The following is a 22,766-nucleotide window of genomic DNA, read 5'->3' on the forward strand; positions in this document are numbered from 1 at the left end:
GAAGCCGTCTGCAGTTCTGCACGGCACCCCACCAGGAGCTCGACTGTTTTCGGAAAAACTCGGTACAGCTTATCTGTCTTTTATAAATCTAATAAAACTAAAGACTCTTCAGAGATATGAAGGATGGAATACTACTCTATAGGTACTCAAGATTAACATGAGATTGGCAGTAACTGCGTGTGTTATGTCCCCTTTAATATATTTGTGTTTACTGTGATACATATTTTCCAGGATTCCTCTATGAATAGAAAGTTCAAAAGAACAGCATTTGTTTGACATATTATAAATGTATTTACTGTCACATTTGATCAATTTATTCCATCCTTGTTAAATAAAAGTATAAATTCTTTCCAAAATTGTGAAGAGTTTATTGCAATGTAAATTCACCAACCTTGCGGCCACTGCTCTTATTAATTGTTAATTTTCACTCTGAAAATTCCAGAAGGGATTGCAGTATTTTAAATTATAAAGTTTATATTTTACTTTCAAATTTCCCTCTGAAAAGTCCTGAAAACAATTCCCTAGGTTAGGGAGAATTCATAATAATTCATATTAATTTGCATTGCCTTTTGCTCAGCATCTGTTCATCTCATGCAGGTAGAACAAGAGTTCAAATAAGATACAAAGCTTAGGCTTAGCATGATTTGTTTGCTTGACGGGACATAAGACTTTTTTTGTCGGTCCTCTTTGCCGCTGTTCATTTATAAGGGATGAAGCGAATAAGAATTAGAAGACAGCCCCAAGTAAGCATAAAACGCTAATACTTTCTGTGAGAATCAGCCTTTAAAATGAACAGAGTCCCTTTAAGCCGTGAAAGTGGATCCATCGCTTCAAGGGCTCAGTGGCTCAGGGCCCTTCTGAGTTATTTCTTCTATAGCTTTAGGTCTTTATTGTCGGTTTGTTCTGTCTTTGTCATCACTGGGGTGAAGCAATGAAAATGGAGGAGCTCCATAGAGTTGGAACAAACAGAGCAGAAGAGGATCTTTGATCACATGATCACAATCTCTGCCTGCTCCCATGGCGCACATAGTCTAATAAAAAAATGTCAATCACTGGGGTACCGTGGAGATTAACATGATAAACCCTGTTCATGAGTGACATACAAACTGCATTTGCTCTTTTGCTTGTGATTTTATGGTTCAGTGCTGGAGCTGCAGTGAGTATTAACCAACCTGAGCAAAGGACAAATGGATAGATGCAGAAACCATGACCAGTTTTATGCCTATCTGTCTGCATTTGTCCAGTACTGAGACAGGGGATATAATAAAAGTGATATAATAAAGAACAACAGCCTGCAGGGAGAAACAGTAGTAATTGTTGCAGGTCACAATCGTGCTCCCTGGATACAGAGTACACATAAACACACTTATACACATGCTTCAGAATCATACAATAGGGTTTTCTTTTCATCAGCACGACTTCCTTTTTCCTTCCCACATGGTTAATGAAGGCATTAGGCGGTCAGTTTACGCCGTTACTTAGCCCGAGATCAGCAAAAACAACATCAGTAGGCTCTGGTGCTCCAGGAAGAGACATGTGGCTGATTTTATCTCCTGCTGGGTCTTGCCTGTTGGACAGCAGCAGCGAGGACTAAACAATGGGGTGAATCTAACGAAACCTGTCGAAACCTGTTTTACAGTTTTTTTTACAGTTTGACATTATTCTTGCAGTTTGGGAATTATACACAGACATCTAATCTATTTGATCTCCTGGTTTTGTGTATTAATCTTCTTTTTTTTATAATATTTGAAAACATATTGGTGCTTGATGGTTTGCCCATATGAAAGTATATTTATTTAATAATTTGTCTCTACTTGTTGCACTCCACTTTGTGACTTCCAACTTTTCTTTTTTTCTGTGAATTTTTTTAATCATATTTTCATTATTGATTATTATTGATTTTATAAATTTGTTGTTTCAGCCCTAATTTATACTCTATAGCAGTATTTTGTACAGTTTTTCCCATTTCATTTATTTCTAAAAGTCATTATAATATAGTTATTGTTTTACAGTAATGAATTTAAAAAAATCCTGTATTGTAGTCAAGATAATCTACTGAGAATCACCATTCAGAATATTGAGAATTGCACAGGAACACTAAAGTAAAACATTTTGGTGATAATTAGAGATAAATCGTGTGAAAAACATAATGGTCTAAAAATCCTAAAAATTGTCCTAAAAATCTATATTTTATAAATTATTTTTAAAAATACATTTGTATAAATTGACATTAAAAAATGCATATTTTTAATATGTCTTTCTTTTTGGTATTAGGGTGAAATATGACCGTGGCATGTTTTTGTGAGAAGCACCCAGTCAAGGCTCACTGTTTTCTCCCCATTGACAGACAGTCCAGACCTTAACGGCTCACTGTCATGTTTAGAGCCCTTTTTATAACGCACACATCGTCTGTCAGTAGAGCTGCCATTGTATGTCCTCAGTTCCTCTGTTTAAGAGCTTTGGGAATTTTCCCGCCAAGCCATCATGGCTGATAACGAGTTCCCTCTCCTAATGAGGTGTGCATACAGATTCAGCTTTAGTGTGTGTGTGTGTGTGTGTGTGTGTGTGTGTGTGTGCGTGTGTGTGTGTGTGTGTGTGTGTGTGTGTGTGTGTGTGTGTGTGTGTGTGTGTGTGTGTGTGTGTGTGTGTGTGTGTGTGTGTGTGTGTGTGTGTGTGTGTGTGTGTGTGTGTGTGTGAAGCAGCGTCTTGCACACAGAAAACACTCAAACATGCATTAGCAAAGGAGGGGCGGAATGTTATGGAGCTTTGTGTTTGCCATCTCCACACTGGATTTCCAATTAGCAACTCTGGTAAAAAAGCTTCCACATTGATTTTCTCTCACCAAAGCACAGTGTGCAAGTCAATTCAATACGTGATTCCTCGAGTAAAACAATTTGGGTTTCTGTCACAGCTCAGTTAGGAAGGAAGTGTACACTGATTCGTCTCTCGAGGACAGCACCACCTGAGCGTTGATGGTGAAAGTCTGCTCCGAATTCCTAATCTGATTTGGGTTACAACTTGTAACTCTTCGTTAGCCTTAGGCCTGAATCTTGGCCACTTTAAACATTTTATTATAGGTCCATTTTATTATCTGTTGCTCGATTTTTGAACGGTCTGTGCATTAGTGGTGGAGATTTGATTGGCTTTTACCTGGTTGCATAAGTAGGTGGAGACAAGTGACTGTCAGTGATCAACTGATTCATTCAAAGATGCTGATTCATACAGGCACGAGTGAGTCTTTGAATTATTCACTCAACTGATTAGTTCAAAAACTTTGATTTGTTTATCAACAAGTGATTCATTGAATCATTCACTCAACCAGTTTGTTGTAACATACTGATTCATTCAGTAATGAGTGAGTCATTCGCTCAACAGATTAATTTATGTATGAGTGAACTATTTAAATATTTAGTTAAATTAAATTGTTTGTAAAAAACAAAAGCTGATTAATTCAGGAACAAGTTATTGAATTATTCACTCAAACGATTCGTTTAAAAACACAGATTCATTCAGAACACCATTACGGTGTGTTGCTTGAAGACGTGTGACATTTTTGCTGTGCATGCTGTGCATTTGTTTGGAACTATTTTCATTGGCAGAGCAAGAACAGACAAAGTAACTGCCAATAATTTGTCTAAAATGTAAGTAACTATATTTACTTTATTGCATAAAATCTGCATCACAAAGCAGGCATTGTTGTTGGTATTGCTTATTAACTTTAGTTTACTGGTAGGACAGTATTTTACAAATTTAAAGCTATTTTTGTTAACTAATGGATTTGTTTGTGGCCGATGCATCTTGTTAGGTCCCTAACATCATGGAAAGGAAGAGGAAATATTTACCATTTAACAGTCTTATGTTGCTTGAGAGATAGAAAGACGTAGCTTTGAGATGCAGATCTTTTATCTGAGCCCTAATGGTCGGAAGAGAGATCCCATTAATGAGAGCTAATGCTTTATAAACATAAATGAGACGTATGACTCCCCTGCAAATTAGATCTTCAGATGACTTTCTTACATGCAGCAGTGTTTGTGAATGTCCGGTCAGATTTCAGCTCCCACTTGTGCATTAGCAAAATGTTTTTTGGCACTCTAAAGGTGGGTTATTGATCAAAACTCCTTCCTCTCACCCTCCTCAGCTGGAGCTGGGTTATTTTGAGACCCAGAAGCCATCGCCTGTGGAGCAGGCTAGCAGGGAGTACAGGGGTCTTCATTTGTTCTGAGTAGGCTTGGAAGGTTTTGTCTTTGAAAGAAAAGGGGTCACTTCCCCTGTGTCAGTTTTACCAACATCGTTAATGAAGGCAGTAGGATTAGTATGCTAGGATTAGTAAGATGTTAGATCGATGGATTGGTAAATGCATGTGTTATTGATTAATGCTTGATATTCATAACAGATAGTTAAATATGTTAATGACTGATTTTATTTGGTAGATTTAAAATGTTGAACTACACTACCATTCAAAAATTATTTTGTAAGATTTATTTGTTTTTGTTTTTTTAAAGAAATGTCTTATGCTCAACAAAGCTGTATTTATAAAAACAGTAAAACATATTTTCTATTTTAATATTTTTTAAATGTATATTTATTTATTTATTCCTGGGATGGCACAGCTGATTTTTTTAGCAGCCATTAATTCAATCTTCATCCTTCAGAAATCTAAAATGCTGATTTGGTTTGGAAACATTTCTTATTATCAACGTTGAAAAAAAAAGTGCTGATAAATATTTTGGTGAAAACCGAGATAAAATTTTTGTTATTTTGGATTTGAATAGTAAGTTCAAAAGAACAGAAGATTGTTTTGTAACATTAAAGATGTCTTTACTGTAACTTTTCATCAATTTAATGCATCCTTGTTGAATAAAAATATAAATTTCTTTAATTACTTTAAAGTCAATTGCTTTGACTTTTGACATCTATAGGCCTTTGCTTTTTTTACTAGTCTGAGCTGGTCATTATCTCATCTGAGTTGGTTATTAGCTCGCCTGAGATAGTTGTTAGCTGGTAGACATCTTGGACAAACAACAAACCAGCTTCAAGCTGATCTCACTACTGTAACTTAATGTGGTCAGGCTGTTTTTTGTAACATAGTAGATGGTTATTCAGCTAATGTCCAACTTGTACCAAATTATGACCAGCTTGGATTAGCTAATGTCCAGTTTAGGCCGACTAGAATCTGGTTACCATGTTAAGATGGATTTTTCAAATTGCCGTCATTAAACTTGCTGATGTAGTGTATATATTAATATTAATAATATAATATATATTAGTGTATATAAAATATATATTTTTAAATCCACAATTGGTAGTAACAAGCTAACATGTTATTTTGTGTACAAGAGTTTAGTATTCACAGCTTAAGGGAGGAAAACTGGATCGTCTAATCAATATTTTATAACAAACAGCAAAGGTCATTGCTTACTCTCTTTCTTGGTCTCTCTGAATTTATATCCCTCTTCCTAACATTTTTTTTTTGTGGTGAGATTTTTTTTGTTGACAAGTTCCCTCAGGTAAAGAGTGTAGGCGACTCAAAGATAAAGACATTTTTGACAGAAAACAGTTCTTAAGATGCTATGGACATGAATAACACCTCAAATCATTCAGCTTACTGAGAGGAGGTGTGCTATTACTTTTCAAAGCAATCTGACTTTAAATTCTCACCTAGCGAAGAAGGGAACTGAGTTTCGCCTGGGCTTAATGGGCTCTTTTGACTGAAGTAACCACCTAGAACACTAGTATCCACCTAGCACACCCTAGCAACAATAACGGCATTTTGAAACTGCTCAGAATACATTAGCAACCGCATAACTAACACTCACAGCACAAAAAATATTTGAACAAATATTCCTGTATCATGTTAGTTTAGCCTAGGCCTAGTGTTTTCTTTATATTACATTTTGTAACATACTTTGTTTTTACAGTTTGTTGTTAATCTGTCTAACTATAGCCATTTGAATTTGTTACATCCATTTGTGATGGACAGCAGACAAAGCTACACTTGAGAGCTACCTATTGAGGGTAAACACTAAAAAGTATCAGAAAGCACAGTCATTACCCTTAAAAATTATGACAGGTTGTTAGACTTCATTACCCAGCCTGGCTTATTCATATTAGTGAGGTAAAACAGCACCTCAGCAACAATGCCAGCTGCTAGCATGCGCCAAATATTAATTACAGACTGTGTAAATAAATAATAAATTCGGTTAGGGGGCATACTGAGTGGTTTGGAGATGCTCCTCTCCTGCTGTGGAGCGCGTCTAATAGGGCTGGCCCCTGGTCTGCAGGCTTGTTACTGTAATGACTGTGTCCTTCTCCAGCTAGGAGAGTTCATGTAAACATGACAGGAACTACTGTTCACACTGGGTCATAGCGCATTAGCCTAGCCTTGTAAGGAGTCAGGGTAAAGATCATTGGCCAGAGCACAGTTTGGAGGAAATTTTTGCATGTTATCAGAAAAATACTACAAGGGATGATAGCAGTAGATCATAAGAGAGGGAGACTAAGGAGAAGCAGACTTTCTCTGTAAATGGACCTGCTTTTGTGGAACATTGGGCAATGTCACCGAAGACTGATTACAATGAGCTTATGGGTTATCATTATAATCAGAGAAGTGACTCCTCTGTCTTCCTTCAGCTACATAATTTCCCCCAGACAACAGGATTATAAAAGGAGCTTGACTACTATTTCAGGTCTCCAGCAGACAGATCCATTTGGGACTTGTTCATTTCCACTTGGAGGCATCACCTTCAACAATCATTTATCACAAGTAGCCTGTGCCACACTTTCCCAAGCAACAGCCTATCAAAACTAACTTTGTTAGTTTTACTTTGTTAACTAGTGGATTTGTTTGTGGCCGATGCATCTTGTTAGGTCCCTAACATCATGGAAAGGAAGAGGAAATATTTACCATTTAACAGTCTTATGTTGCTTGAGAGATAGAAAGACGTAGCTTTGAGATGCAGATCTTTTATCTGAACCCTAATGGTCGGAAGAGAGATCCCATTAATGGGAGCTAATGCTTTATAAACATAAATGAGACAGCCTATCAAAACTACACACTTGGGAAGTTTCAAATCTTCTCTCTGCACATCACTGCTATTTTGTCGTCAGGGTTTTGCACCATTCAGATTAGAATTGAGAATGCATGTTAAATTTCATATTATAGTACTTGAATGTAAATATAATTTGAATTGAGGTAGCAAACAGAATCCAGAAATGCAATTCGAATTTGAATTAAAAGCTTTAAAATTCTAACTATAATTCTTTTAAACTAAGGGCAGTTTTTCAAACCAGATAAAGCCATATTTGCAAGTTTTTACCTCTTAGACCACTGATTGTTTTTTCTCCTCAAACAGGCACAGGTATTTTGGAGCTCTTGCCCCAGTACTGCTGTGTCTCTCTGTCAGAGCCTTCGGGTCACTAATCACTTTGCTTGATCAATTGCTCTGGGGTTAGCACAGCTGTTCAAGGTGACAACGTTGGGCCAGGGCGATCTTTCACTTTTCTCTTTTTTTATGCTGTTGGCTCATTCAGACTCATGCAGTGCAGCATGATAAAGCACCTCGGCTTGCTCAGTGGTACTTGGACAAGCTCTGTAATTCCTCTTGTCGGGTTGCATCATCGTCATCTCTCTGATCTGAGTCATGCTTTTAATCATCTGTGCTGAAAAATCCAACTTTTTGGCGGTTAGCGGTATATTGGAACATGGTAATCTGTTTATAGTTGGTCTGAGCAGGTCATAGCTGGTCTAAGATGGTCATTAGTTGGTCTATAAGGTGATCATTAGCTAGTCAAAGCAGTTCATTAGGTAGTCAAAACTGGTCATCAGCTGATCTAAGATGGTCATTAGCTAGTTCAAGCTGCTCATTATCTGGTACAACTGTTCATGAGCTGGTCTAAGTTAGTCATTAGCTGGCCAAAGCTGGTAATTAGGTAGTATGAGCTATTCCAGCTTGTCTAAAATGGTCATTAGCTAGTCAAAACTGGTCATCAACTAGTCTGAGCTGGTCATTATCTCATCTGAGTTGGTTATTAGCTCGCCTGAGATAGTTGTTAGCTGGTAGACATCTTGGACAAACAACAAACCAGCTTCAAGCTGACCTTACTACTGTAACTTAATGTGGTCAGGCTGTTTTTTGTAACATAGTAGATGGTTATTCAGCTAATGTCCAACTTGTACCAAATTATGACCAGCTTGGATTAGCTAATGTCCAGTTTAGACCGACTAGAATCTGGCTACCATGTTAAGATGGATTTTTCAAATTGCCGTCATTAAACTTGCTGATGTAGTGTTTTTGGAACTAAATCTTTTAAAGTTCGGTAAGGTAGCAAAACAAAAATGTTTTGTGTCAGTTGCTTTGTCACGGGGCCATCAGTATGGACTCTTACATGCTTTTCTCTTCCACAGTCTGAACCCTTATAGCTACGATGAGAGTTGCGTGTCTAGCAGTGTAGACCATCTACCTCTGGCCGCTTTACCGCTACTCGCCATAGCTGCTCCACACTACCAAGATGCCGTCGCGACCGTGATTTCCCGGGCCAACCAGGTGTACCACAGCTTTCTGCAGTCTCCAGAGGGACAGGGGTTCACAGGGCAGGTGAGTTCAGGAGCGCCCAACTATATTAAGTTGCTTATTAGCCATGGGCAAAAGGTCCATGCATAAAGCATCGCTCACACAGAAGTCCCTTTCAAACCAAGCAGCTTTCTGTTGGTCAATGTGGCAAATTTGTGTGATAAATTGAACATGAGTGAAACATGCATGAGTGAAAACTTTTTCATCCTCTTGCAAAATTCCTGATTTCAACTTATTATCAGAATTGTGTTTAACAGTTTAACAACTACTCTCTCAAAATTCTTAATTGTTTGTATATGCATATTTTGCTATAAGCTTAAAATATATTGTTTCTATTGATATTATCAACAATTTTAAATTAATAATTTTTATTTCTTCATTGTTTTTAATTTGATTGGCTTTCACAATGTTTCATGGGATTGTAGTTCTTTCCCTCATTAAACCTGTTATTGTACCTTTGTGATTTTGTTGATTTTCCAACATATTTTTGCTTCAAATCAAAGTCTCTAAAGTTGTGATTTACCTTGTAGCTGGTTGGTTAAGTTCATGGCTTATAATATTTTTAAAAAAATCCCTATAGGAAAAATAAATGTAAATAATACTTCTGGAACCAACACCACAAAAAAAAGTGGGCAGGCAATGGCAAAAGTGACTGCATATGATCGCATTCAACCCACAAACCATTTTTGACTGTTTTTGACAGTCCATGACAATCGAGATTGGGCCACACAGGCAGATGAAAGCAGTCCCAGATCAGTATTAGGAAGGCAAATGCTGTCTGGAGCAGCAGTGGGAAGGGTGTGTGGGTCTGTGGCGGGGATAGTGACTCATCAGTGATGAGTCATTCAAAACAGACAAAAAGGAGGGGGTCTTTCCACTCATCTTACTCCATAATCTTACATGGTTAATACAATAACACACTCCTGTCAATTTAGGAGGCAAAATAATCTCCTAAAGTGGTGACCACAGTTTATGAGCTGTGTGTCAAGTGTTGACTCTCTAGGGAGCCGGACTATTCAAATAGCATATCAGCCCTCATGTTTTGCAGAAAAATTGGTGTGCTTTTTGACATAGCCATAGCCGTGTAGTTCATTTACAGTGTGGCGCAGACTCGTCTGTTGCTGACACTGATAATTAGACCTGTGGATTTGTTTGTTTTTGGAGCATCTATACATTATTTGTGCTCATCAACATCAAATAGGAAAGCGCTAGAGTTGCCGCTGTGTTATTTCTGTGCAATTAATTAAACGTGTTATTTACCGTCAGGCTGCACTGTAGATTGAGCTGTCATTATGCAATCCTGAGATTTGCCTGACGGTGTTGATTGTGTGTGTTTGTTTTGTACAGGTGTGTTTGTTGGGTGACTGTGTGGGAGGTGTGCTGTGTTTCGACGCTCTCTGTTTCAGCAACAGCCCACGACACAGCAGCCGACATAACAGCACAGAGAGCTTAAAGGTATGTTCTTAAACACTGAAACGTTCCGTTTTTAAACACATCTGTAACTTCATTCGTTCTTTTCTTTCTTGTGTTGTGGTTCTAGTAAAGAATCACTTTTAGTGGGAATGCACTGTTGACACACACACACACACACACACACACACACACACACACACACACACACACACACACACACACACACACACACACACACACACATATATATAATAGTGCATACTCAATGAAATGTCCAGTATCGGATACCGATAACATACAAATCTGATATACTGATATATTTAAAATTGAAATACCTTAAAATTGAGATCTCTTAGATTGCTATGAGATGTTATTGGAGAATAAATTTAGGCATTTGCTTAAAGGGTTAATTCACAAAAAAATGAAAATTCTGTCAGTAATTACTCACCCTCATGTTGTTCCAACCCAATAAGACTTTCGTTCATCTTCGGAACACAAATTAAGATATTTTTGATAAATCTGAGAGCGGACTCATTCTTTCATAGGCTGCAAGGTAATTTCATCTGGCAGCCCAGAAAAGTTAGTAAAGACATTGTTAAAATAGTCCAAGTGACTACAGTGGCTCAACCTTAAGTTTATCAAGCGACGAGAATACTTTTTGTGATTTGTCATCTTCTCAGTTCTCGGGCATGTGTCGTGGTGCTCTTGTGAACTCACGTCAGAGGCCCACACAGAAGAATATGAATAATTCTTAGTAGTAAAGTCGTTATTTTTGTTTGTTTTTTGTTTCGCAAAAAGTATTTTTGTGCAAAGGTTGAGCCAATGTAGTCACTTGGACTATTTTAACAGTGTCTTTACTAACTTCAGATCAAAATCTATGAAGCCTATGAAGGAGTGAGTCAGCTTTCAGATTTCATCAAAATATCTTAATTTGTGTTCCGAAGATGAACGAAGGTCTTACGGAGTTGGAACAACACGAGGGCAAGTAATTACTGACAGAATTTTCATTTTTGGGTGAACTATCCCTTTAAGTCTTCTGCTTCTCTGTTTTTCCCCTTGTTAGTATCACATTTTTAAGGTTGTAGATGAGATCTCAACAATGTTGCAAACTTTGCTCAGATATGCCAAGATGTCAAAGCCTGAATATTTAATATCTCAGTATCCAAAATGTTTTATTAAAATTCATAGCAAAATAATCTGAGCTATTCTATCCACATTTATTTTATAGCTTTAACTCTGAATGTCGACAGTTGTCTCATCAGTGTCTATTTCTATCTCTGAACGCTATGAGACAAAGTCGATGAAACATCACCAAGAGCTCAATTTAGTCCTCTGAGCTATGAAGGAGCAACTTCTGAGTAAATTCCTGTGGGTTTTTCAATCACATTTCTGTGATCTTCAGGGAGCACAGAACATCTGTCACACCAAGCAGACTTCATTTGACACTCTACTTACGAAGCACTCGCTTATATTATTTTCACAATTATATAAACAATGACTCTATTCAACCTGCTGTCTAACTTTTTCCACAAACTCAGGATAACCCTGAGGTCAGTCCGAGCCTGAGCTCCAGCAAACGTCTTAGCAGGAGCAACATCGACCTATCTGCCCCCATTGAGACCTGCAACAGGAAAACTCCATTCAGCCGCAAACAGAGCGACTCGTATGATGGAGACTCTTCTGGCAGCCAGCACCACTCATTCCTCAGCAGGTACAGCATACAAGAACAGAGACCAAATGCTGTTTTATCATGATGTAAGTGAGTGTTTCTATTGCATTATTTTCTCCATGCAGAGACAATCCCTGAAGAGGCATTTTCATCATTGCTCTTGTTTTTTTGAGTAGTCTGACATGTTAATATTGGTTTAACCAATAGCGTGAGTTTCAGGTGGGACTATTTTTTTGTTCAAACAATGGCAGAAGACAAGTAAACTGGCATTATTTTTTAAAAATCTTTTTGGAGCAGATCAGCATCCTTAGTCATTCTGTATTTTTTGGATTATCAATGAATGTACTTCTCTTCTGGTAAGAAGAAACGAGAACAAGATTACCCAGATGTGTCCCCCTAGCCAAGCCATCCATAAATCTGTCACTCTTTTTCCCATTTCTGTTTATCAATATTGGCTGCTCGATGGCATGTTGCGCGCTGCAGTGCTATTAATAGTCACAGCTGCAGTCAGTGTGCAAGTACTGTATGAGAGAATGAGGCGCAGACCATACGATGCCTTTTCAATGGAAGTTGCTCAATGCCACGGCGGCAAAGGTCCAAACAGCCAACTGTTTATCTTCTAAATTATCCTATTTAGGGTATTGATGTGTCAAGAGAGAATTCTCAGCACTGTTGTTGTCACAAACCTTCAGCGCAGCTATTTTATTAAAATAGTTACTAAAACGGAACCTTCCGTGTTTTTACCCTCAATTAGAGATGGCAATTTGTTATGTCATTGTGCATAAAATGACATATCAAATAAAGTAGTCTACTTGTGCAGATTTGAGGTAGGGTTAAGCTGTGTCATGTCGAGGGGTAAATTAAGTCACTGAAGAATAAATTAAGAAAAAATAAAATTTAAACACAAATAAGAATAAATACATTCTTTTAAAAAAGCTCTTTGCAATTTCCCAAAATCTTGAATCCTATAAGCCAGTCAGGAAAATGTAATATTGTATAATATTATAATATAAAATTATAATCAATATATTTATTTTAAAAGTTGTGAAACATTTTTTTAAACTAATTATTTACAGTATTTATGTATGTATCTATTAATGATGATATTATACCATTATCCTGAATATTTTAATGTTGTTAAACAATTTTCAACATATTTTGCATATATATTGTAATTTTTATTAAACTTCAGTTTTTTTAAATATTCAAAATGCAATATTTTATATTATGTATTATACTGTAATAATCAGTATATTTTATTGTAGTGATATTTTCAACATGTTTTTTACTTAATATTTTTTTATTTAATATATGTTTTTTTTTTTTTTTACTGGATGCAAAGATTTCTATCACTATTAGTTAATCAACATGCACAACTTATTTGGAAGCATCTGGCACACTTTTCCCCACAGGTGTCATTTTGGGAAAAGTGCTTCATTTGATAATTCATGCTTAATCTTTTGTCAAATGTGACATGATATATGTGCAACCTATTTTTGGATATTTATATGTATGTTTAAATATTTTGATAAATTTGCTGTAAGTTCAAACTAATTTTAAAATGCCATCTAGAAAATACATATTGATATGCAAAAATAAACAAAATAAGTAGGGATTTCATTTTACAAAAAAAATGCTTGCTTTAGGGCACCATGGTGCTGGTTGGTCCAGTGATTGATATTGATGATTGATCTAGCGACCTTCTCATTGCCAGCCCTTGCATTGCAATTTAACTTGCCATAGTTTTTTATATCTTGGGCTTTGTGCAGTCACTATAGAGCCGCTTAGAGAAATGCCGGACAAAAGCACTGACTCTCATCCAGGACTGATAGCGCTGGACCTGAGGGAGACTTATCACTTAGCTCATCCATACCCCTCAGCTCTACTACATTTCACTCCCAATCATCTGTCCCCGGGGCCCTGTACACCCCATCCTTTTCACACTCAGTCTTAGGTGAGATAGCCAGTCAGAGTTTTTAAGAGCTTTTCTGTCATCACTTGTAGAGTGATGATAATAAAGACAAACAATGTGCAAAAAGAGTGGAGATTTTAAAGGCAGTGAGGAAATACTTGTTGATGGTCTAACAGAAAGATTTTTGCTGTAATCCATATTTGCTGGAATCCATTTATTTTTTAAAGGGGCATTCAGAAACGATTTCAACTTAATAAAACCGTTTAGAAATCATTTGGATGGTTTAATAACCTGTTCCGGTGAGAATGGTAACTTTCCCCGCTCCCCCCAGTGTTCCCAGGTGGAAAACTAACCTTGCAACATGGGGACTACCATCACAGTAAGTTGGAAATAGGAAGTCTCGTGAGAAGCGAGAACGAGCAAGTAAACTATCCGTGAGCACAACTGTATATGAGATTTGTTTTGTCTGGGTATTCTGGGCGAGTTAACTCCCAGAAAGTTCAGTCGTCCAAAGGCAAAAACTCTGTGGTGTAACTTTTGAAGTAAATCTCATCTATGTATGTGTATATGTGTATTCAGTTTGATACAGGATGGAACAGACCTGAGACCAAGCAGCAGCACCAGTATAATGTTGAATCCAGGTCGCTTTGACTTTGAGGTGTCGGATTGTTTTCTGCTGGGCTGTCCTCTTGGATTGGTGCTAGCCATGAGACGCACTGTGCTTCCCACCGTCCAGGGTTGGTGTAGAAATTCTCCTATTAATGATCAGAACTCCTCTTGATACACTGGCAGGCATTCCCATTAGGGGAATTTTCCTCCTCCTCAGTCATATTTACAATTAATTTAGCCATTTCTATCCTTTCTTTTTATCCTGCAGTGTCTCAGCTCCGGCCTGCATGTTCACAGATCTTCAACCTGTTTTACCCCTCTGACCCGTCGGCCTCTAGACTGGAGCCCTTACTACACTCCGAATTCCACAAACTGCCTCCATTCCCTGTGCCTCGCTACCAGCGCTACCCTCTGGGAGACGGGCGCTCCACCCTTATCGGTGAGTGAGATATCCTGTTGAGAATCAATTAAACCGTTCACCGCTAAACCACATGCACAAATAAAGCGCAATATTCACTCATTTGTTCCATTTATTAGGTGTTCAAGCACGAAGTGCTGAAAACCTATTGTATTTGTACTGATTTTTATTAGGTGTTCAAGCACGAAGTGCTGAAAACCTATTGTATTTGTACTGATTTTTATTAGGTGTTCAAGCACGAAGTGCTGAAAACCTATTGTAATTGTACTGATTTTTATTATTATTATTATTATTATTATTATTATTATTATTTTCCCCTAAAACGCATCGTGCAGCCCAAACCGTAAGTGCTGGAGCTCTGAAACTTTGTCAGATGGTAGTACAAAAATCGAGGAGAGGTTCAGAGAGTATGACCCCGATTGGCCTATAGGTGGCGCTACAGCAATCAATTGCGCGTAACTGCTCATAACTCCTAAACCGTAAGGCGTAGACTCAAGTGTCTTATATCATTGGAAAGCTGGACTCTTAACTTAAAAAACGTATATCTCCGATTTCATTTCCGCCATGATAGATTTTCCGCCATTTTGAATTTTGTTAAAAAACGACTTTTGCGAACTAGTCCCTGGTTTTTTGCCCGATCGGAACCAAACCAGTGTAGAAATGTTCTCTGGAGTCTGAATATCAATAATCATTGAAAAAAAGTTGAATTTTCGATTTTCGGTTGCTAGGGGGCGCAAAATGAACGTTGTGGGAGGAGCCTATTTTACTAAAATGGATATAACTCGAGAAATAAATGAGATATCTTCACCAAAATTGGTCCACATATTTATGAGTTCAATTTGAGGTCACAGTAAAAAAACCGCGTCGATCTAACACTAGGTGGCGCTATAACATTAAAAAAACATAAAATGGGGTGTGGCCACCTGACCGTTAGTCCGATTGACCTGAAAATTGGTATGCAGTGTCTTGGTCCAAGGCCCCATGTATGTGTAAAAGGATATTGGCGTATCTAAAAAAACATGGCCGCCATCGGCCAATAAAGTTTGAGCACCTGTGAGACGAGGTTAACGGAGGCCAATCGGAACGAAACTCAATGGGCATGTTCGACTCATGGCCCAAAAGGTCTGTAAGAGTTTTGAAAGAAATCGGCCACTAGTTGGCGCTAACGAGTTTTACGGCTCTGTAATCACGTGGTGTTGCACATATCCCCACAAAATGCATATCATTTGATAGATCTCCTCATGATGAACAACTTTGCCTCTAGAACCATTGCTGTCAATCAAATCGTTCATTAAATATTCACGAATATGTTAAAAACCTACTTTTGCAAACTAGTCCCTGGTTTTTCGCCCGATCGGAACCAGACCAGTCTAGGACAATTCTCTGGACTCTCTAGATCAATAATCATTGAAAAAAAGTTGAACTTTGCCCTTTGGTTCACTGTAACAGGGTCATTTAGAAGAAGGGGCGTGTCAAAACACACTCAAAAGCCTATAAATCCTAAATAAAAACTCAGAACTTCACAAAAATGAATGAGCATATGTGACATAACATCATTAACAAGCATGCAAAGTTTTATGGAGATCGGACAATAGGTGGCGCTATAACAGTTGAAAAGGTTTAAAACCATGTATTTCCTATGGTAAATTGCCTGTATTGGCTGTAAATGGTGTGTTCCATCTATGATCATATAATATTTATATCACAATGTTCAAAATCAGTTCAGTACAATTCTCTGGACTCTCTAGATAAATAATCATCAGAAAAGTTATAACTTCTTCATTTGGATGGCTATAATAAGGTCACTTCAATATGAAGCCTTTACCAAGAAAGCCTATATCTCTTCAATGAATGCTCAGATCTTCTTAAAAACAAGTCAGAACATGTGACTCTAAATAAGATAAGAAATAATGCATCTATAACAGTTAAAAAGGTTAAAGTTATAACATAATGGCATATTAAGCCAATAAGTGGTATTCTACTGCCCCCTGCTGTTTAAAATAGTCATTTTGTCAAGCTACTAACTACTAATATTCTATAATTCTTATTTAGAGTTTATAAAGTCACTATTTTAACATTTACACTCACATTTTGTCAAAATTCATCTATTGAAGTATTACTATTGACCATTGTGTCACGGACAAATGTTAATCCTGAATGAGACACAGTTCAGATCACTTTATCTACAACAGAATGTGTGTGTGTAGTCCCATGTTTCTGAATAAATCCTGAATAATCTGATTAATAGCTTGCAAAGACATATTTTAATGGTCTATAAGCATTTCATATATTTTCATAATGACTTGTGTGTGTGTCTAGATATGAGTCACAAAAGCACCTGTGAAAACACTTTATTAATAAGTATAATGGCCAGCAAAGGGCAGTAGAAGACCACTTATTGGCTCACTCTCATTTTGACAGACTTGATTTTCACCAGTATATCATGGTAAATCATGCTAGCAATGTGACGAATCATAGTAAATCATGCTACAATCCTGATAAATCATTCTAGAATGTGGTATATCATGGTCAATCATCCTATAACATGGTAAATCAAGGTAAACTAAGATAAATCATGCTATAAACATATTAAATCATACTAGAATGTGTTCAGTTGTGGTAAATCATGGTGAATCATACTAGAACTTGGTATACCATGGTAAACTATGGTAAATCATGCTAGATTCATGGTAAATCATGAAAATCACACTGAAATGGGGTATATCATGGTAAATCATGCTAAAATTGCCTGTATTGGCTGTAAATGGTATTTTCCATCTATTATGTCAGTGTTTAAATGTATGCTAAATAAAACTTAATGTCTTTTGGTGCTTTTGTGCTTTACGGCCTTAAAGGCCTTAACTGCTTGAACACCGCTAAATGCTGCTTGCAGCTTTAATTAGGTGTTCAAGCACGAAGTGCTGAAAACCTATTGTATTTGTACTGATTTTTATTATTAGGTGTTCAAGCACGAAGTGCTGAAAACCTATTGTATTTGTACTGATTTTTATTATTAGGTGTTCAAGCACGAAGTGCTGAAAACCTATTGTAATTGTACTGATTTTTATTATTATTATTATTATTATTATTATTATTATTCTTCTGCCGTAAAACGCATCGTGCAGCCCAAACTGTAAGGGCTAGAGAGCTGAAACTTTGTCAGATGGTAGTACAAAAATCGAGGAGAGGTTCAGAGAATATGACCCCGATTGGCCAATAGGTGGCGCTACAGCGATCAATTGCGTGAAACTGCTCATAACTCCTAGACCGTATGTCGTACACTCAAGTGTCTTATATCATTGGAAAGCTGGACTCCTGACAAACAAAATGTATATCTCCGATTTCATTTCCGCCATGATAGATTTTCCGCCATTTTGAATTTTGTTGAAAAACTACTTTTGCGAACTAGTCCCTGGTTTTTCGCCCGATCGGAACCAAACCAGTGCCAAAATGTTCTCTGGAGTCTGAATATCAATAATTATCAAAAAAAAGTTGAAATTTTGATTCACGGTCGCTAGGGGGCGCAAAATGAACGTTGTGGGCGGAGCCTATTTTACTAAAATGGCTATAACTCAAGAAGTAAATGAGATAGCTTCACCAAACTCGGTACACATGTGAATGAGTTGATTCTGAGGTCACAGTAAAAAAATCGCGACGATCAAACACTAGGTGGCGCTATAATGTGAAAAAAACATAAAAAGAGCTCTGTCCACCTGACCGTTAGTCCGATTGACTTGAAAATTGGTATGCAGTGTCTTGGTCCAAAGCCCCATGTATGTATATAAGGACATTGGCGTATCTCAAAAAACATGGCCGCCATCGGCCAATGAATTTGCGCACCTATTAGACAAGGTTAACGGAGGTCGATCAGCATGAAACTCGTTGGGCATGTTCAACTCATGGCTCAAGAGGTCTGTAAGAGTTTTGAAAGAAATCGGCCACTAGTTGGCGCTAACGAGTTTTACGGCTCTGTAATCACGTGGTATTGCGCACATCCCCACAATATGCATATCATTTGATAGATCTCCTCATGCTGAACAACTTTGCCTCTTGAACCATTGCTGTCAATCAAATCGTTCATTAAATATTCACGAATATGTTAAAAACCTACTTTTGCGAACTAGTCCTAGGTTTTTCACCCGATCGGAACCAGACCAGTCTAGGACAAATCTGTGGACTCTCTAGATCAATAATTATCAAAAAAAAGTTGAACTTTGCCCTTTGTTTCACTATAACAGGGTCATTTATAAAAGGGGTGTGTCAAAATACACTCAAAAGCCTATAAATCATAAATAAAAAATCAGAACTTCACAAAAATTGATGAGCATATGTGTCATAACATGGTGAAGAAGCATGCAAAGTTTCATGGAGATCGGATCATAGGTGGCGCTATAACTGTTAAAAAGCTTTAAAACCATGTATTTCCTATGGTAAATTGCCTGTTTAAAACCAGTGCAGTACAATTCTCTGGACTCTCTAGATGAATAATTGTCAGAAAAGGTATAACTTCTTCATTTGGATGGCTATATAATAGGATGTAAATAGGGTGTAAGTTGGATGGTTATAACAGCTATAACAGCTTTGATGACTATAACAGCCAATTAATGGTATTTTACTGCCCCCTGCTGTCATTTCATCATACTACTCTCTAATATTGTTATATATAATTCATATTTAGACTTTATAAAATCATTATTTTAACATTTACAATCACATTTTGTTAAAATTCATGTATTATTCACAATTGTGTCACAGGAAGGCTGAAAACGAAAGTATAACGTTAGGCCACGCCCTCCCAGTACAAATTCACTCATAACTCGAAAACGGAAACTCCCTGCGCGCTCAAATTTGGATGGTAAAGTCCTCTATTGGGCCTTGATCGAAATCTATCGTCGCGGGCCTCGGGAGCGCCCCCCCGCGGATCGCTAATTCGAGAGACCCCCGAATTTGAACGGCTGTAACTCCCGACCTAGACCACCTAAATTCTTGTGGTATAGCTCGTTGAAAAGGGCTCGTCCTCACCTAGCTTCGATTCGAGTTTGGTGCGATTTGGCCTGGGCATTTCCGAGATATAAGCCCCAAAAGATATGCCTTTGAACGGGCAAAACTCCCGGCTCCGATCGGCCACCAACACCGGGATGGTCTCGTTCAACAGTACTCCTCGGACACTATCTAAGTTCTGAGTTTCAGATTTTTTCACTTTCTCGTTCCCGAGATATAAGTGAAAAACCAAATTTCCATTAATTCATTTCAACTCTATATAGGCTGTAATACCACTGTTGTCCACTAGAGGGAGCAGCTGTATTAGACATGTTTAATCTTTTTATCAGCTTTCAGCATTTACTTACAAACAAATGCTTAAAGCTATTTTTTTAAATTAGTTGTATATTATTACATCACAAAGAAATATGTGAAATGCTTATAGACCATTAAAAGAGATTTCAAAAATAACATATCCCACACGTGTGTGTGTGTGTGTGTGTGTGTGTGTGTGTGTGTGTGTGTGTGTGTGTGTGTGTGTGTGTGTGTGTGTGTGTGTGTGTAAGCATGCATTATGGAGTTAACATGAAAAAAATGGTTTGCTTCACTGGAGAATACTGGAGAAACAAAGTAGTTGAAAATGAAAGTGAGCCAATAAGTGGTCTTCTACTGCCCTCTGCTGGCCACTCTTCTTATTAATTGTCTTTTTTTGTATATAGACACTATTAAATCACTTAAATAACAATTACTATTATAACACATTCATATTTTGTCAGAGTTTATCACTTCAATTGTTCTTATGCTTCATATAATTGCTATCAACATGGTAAATCATGGTAAATAACGCCAGAAACATGGTAAATCATAGTAAAAAAGGTAAATCATGCTAGAATCCTGGTAAATTATTCTAGAATGTGCTATATCATGGTAAATCATCATATAACATGGTATATCAAGGTAAACTATGGAAAATCATGTAAGATTCATGGTAAATCATACTGGAACATGGTAAATCATGAAAAATCACACTGAAATGTAGTATATCATGGTAAATCATGTTTGCTACATAAAACTTAATGTCTTTTGATGCTTTTGTGCTTAACGGCCTGAAAGGCCTTAACTGCTTGAACACCGCTAAATGCTGCTTGCAGCTTTAATTAGGTGTTCAAGCACGAAGTGCTGAAAACCTATTGTAATTGTACTGATTTTTATTATTATTATTATTATTATTATTATTATTATTCTTCTGCCGTAAAACGCATCGTGCAGCCCAAACTGTAAGGGCTAGAGAGCTGAAACTTTGTCAGATGGTAGTACAAAAATCGAGGAGAGGTTCAGAGAATATGACCCCGATTGGCCAATAGGTGGCGCTACAGCGATCAATTGCGTGAAACTGCTCATAACTCCTAGACCGTATGTCGTACACTCAAGTGTCTTATATCATTGGAAAGCTGGACTCCTGACAAACAAAATGTATATCTCCGATTTCATTTCCGCCATGATAGATTTTCCGCCATTTTGAATTTTGTCGAAAAACTACTTTTGCAAACTAGTCCCTGGTTTTTCGCCCGATCGGAACCAAACCAGTGCCAAAATGTTCTCTGGAGTCTGAATATCAATAATTATCAAAAAAAAGTTGAAATTTTGATTCACGGTCGCTAGGGGGCGCAAAATGAACGTTGTGGGCGGAGCCTATTTTACTAAAATGGCTATAACTCAAGAAGTAAATGAGATAGCTTCACCAAACTCGGTACACATGTGAATGAGTTGATTCTGAGGTCACAGTAAAAAAATCGCGACGATCAAACACTAGGTGGCGCTATAATGTGAAAAAAACATAAAAAGAGCTCTGTCCACCTGACCGTTAGTCCGATTGACTTGAAAATTGGTATGCAGTGTCTTGGTCCAAAGCCCCATGTATGTATATAAGGACATTGGCGTATCTCAAAAAACATGGCCGCCATCGGCCAATGAATTTGCGCACCTATTAGACAAGGTTAACGGAGGTCGATCAGCATGAAACTCGTTGGGCATGTTCAACTCATGGCTCAAGAGGTCTGTAAGAGTTTTGAAAGAAATCGGCCACTAGTTGGCGCTAACGAGTTTTACGGCTCTGTAATCACGTGGTATTGCGCACATCCCCACAATATGCATATCATTTGATAGATCTCCTCATGCTGAACAACTTTGCCTCTTGAACCATTGCTGTCAATCAAATCGTTCATTAAATATTCACGAATATGTTAAAAACCTACTTTTGCGAACTAGTCCTAGGTTTTTCACCCGATCGGAACCAGACCAGTCTAGGACAAATCTGTGGACTCTCTAGATCAATAATTATCAAAAAAAAGTTGAACTTTGCCCTTTGTTTCACTTTAACAGGGTCATTTATAAAAGGGGCGTGTCAAAATACACTCAAAAGCCTATAAATCATAAATAAAAAATCAGAACTTCACAAAAATTGATGACCATATGTGTCATAACATGGTGAAGAAGCATGCAAAGTTTCATGGAGATCGGATCATAGGTGGCGCTATAACTGTTAAAAAGCTTTAAAACCATGTATTTCCTATGGTAAATTGCCTGTTTAAAACCAGTGCAGTACAATTCTCTGGACTCTCTAGATGAATAATTGTCAGAAAAGGTATAACTTCTTCATTTGGATGGCTATATAATAGGATGTAAATAGGGTGTAAGTTGGATGGTTATAACAGCTATAACAGCTTTGATGACTATAACAGCCAATTAATGGTATTTTACTGCCCCCTGCTGTCATTTCATCATACTACTCTCTAATATTGTTATATATAATTCATATTTAGACTTTATAAAATCATTATTTTAACATTTACAATCACATTTTGTTAAAATTCATGTATTATTCACAATTGTGTCACAGGAAGGCTGAAAACGAAAGTATAACGTTAGGCCACGCCCTCCCAGTACAAATTCACTCATAACTCGAAAACGGAAACTCCCTGCGCGCTCAAATTTGGATGGTAAAGTCCTCTATTGGGCCTTGATCGAAATCTATCGTCGCGGGCCTCGGGAGCGCCCCCCCGCGGATCGCTAATTCGAGAGACCCCCGAATTTGAACGGCTGTAACTCCCGACCTAGACCACCTAAATTCTTGTGGTATAGCTCGTTGAAAAGGGCTCGTCCTCACCTAGCTTCGATTCGAGTTTGGTGCGATTT

General features: G+C 37.5%; 1 protein-coding gene across 5 annotated transcripts in view; it reads left to right on the top strand.

The window, feature by feature from the left end:
• The window catches only part of pitpnm3 (PITPNM family member 3), a 161,597-nt gene that overhangs the window by 61,085 nt on the left and 77,746 nt on the right, over window positions 1–22,766 (top strand). For all 5 annotated transcript variants that reach the window (XR_013195945.1, XR_013195946.1, XR_013195947.1 and 2 more), the window contains exons 6-10: window positions 8,405–8,594; window positions 9,918–10,025; window positions 11,522–11,694; window positions 14,144–14,301; window positions 14,442–14,612. Coding sequence is in view for 2 of the 5 variants with exons in the window: in XM_077208299.1 (XP_077064414.1) it covers window positions 8,405–8,594; window positions 9,918–10,025; window positions 11,522–11,694; window positions 14,144–14,301; window positions 14,442–14,612 (800 nt within the window). In the remaining 3 variants the exon portion in view is untranslated. The remainder of the gene's footprint in view (window positions 1–8,404; window positions 8,595–9,917; window positions 10,026–11,521; window positions 11,695–14,143; window positions 14,302–14,441; window positions 14,613–22,766) is intronic.

The sequence above is a fragment of the Siphateles boraxobius genome, unplaced genomic scaffold (assembly GCF_051911475.1).
Source record: "Siphateles boraxobius isolate OS27281-9 unplaced genomic scaffold, OSU_SipBor_1 6, whole genome shotgun sequence".
NCBI lineage: Eukaryota > Metazoa > Chordata > Actinopteri > Cypriniformes > Leuciscidae > Siphateles > Siphateles boraxobius.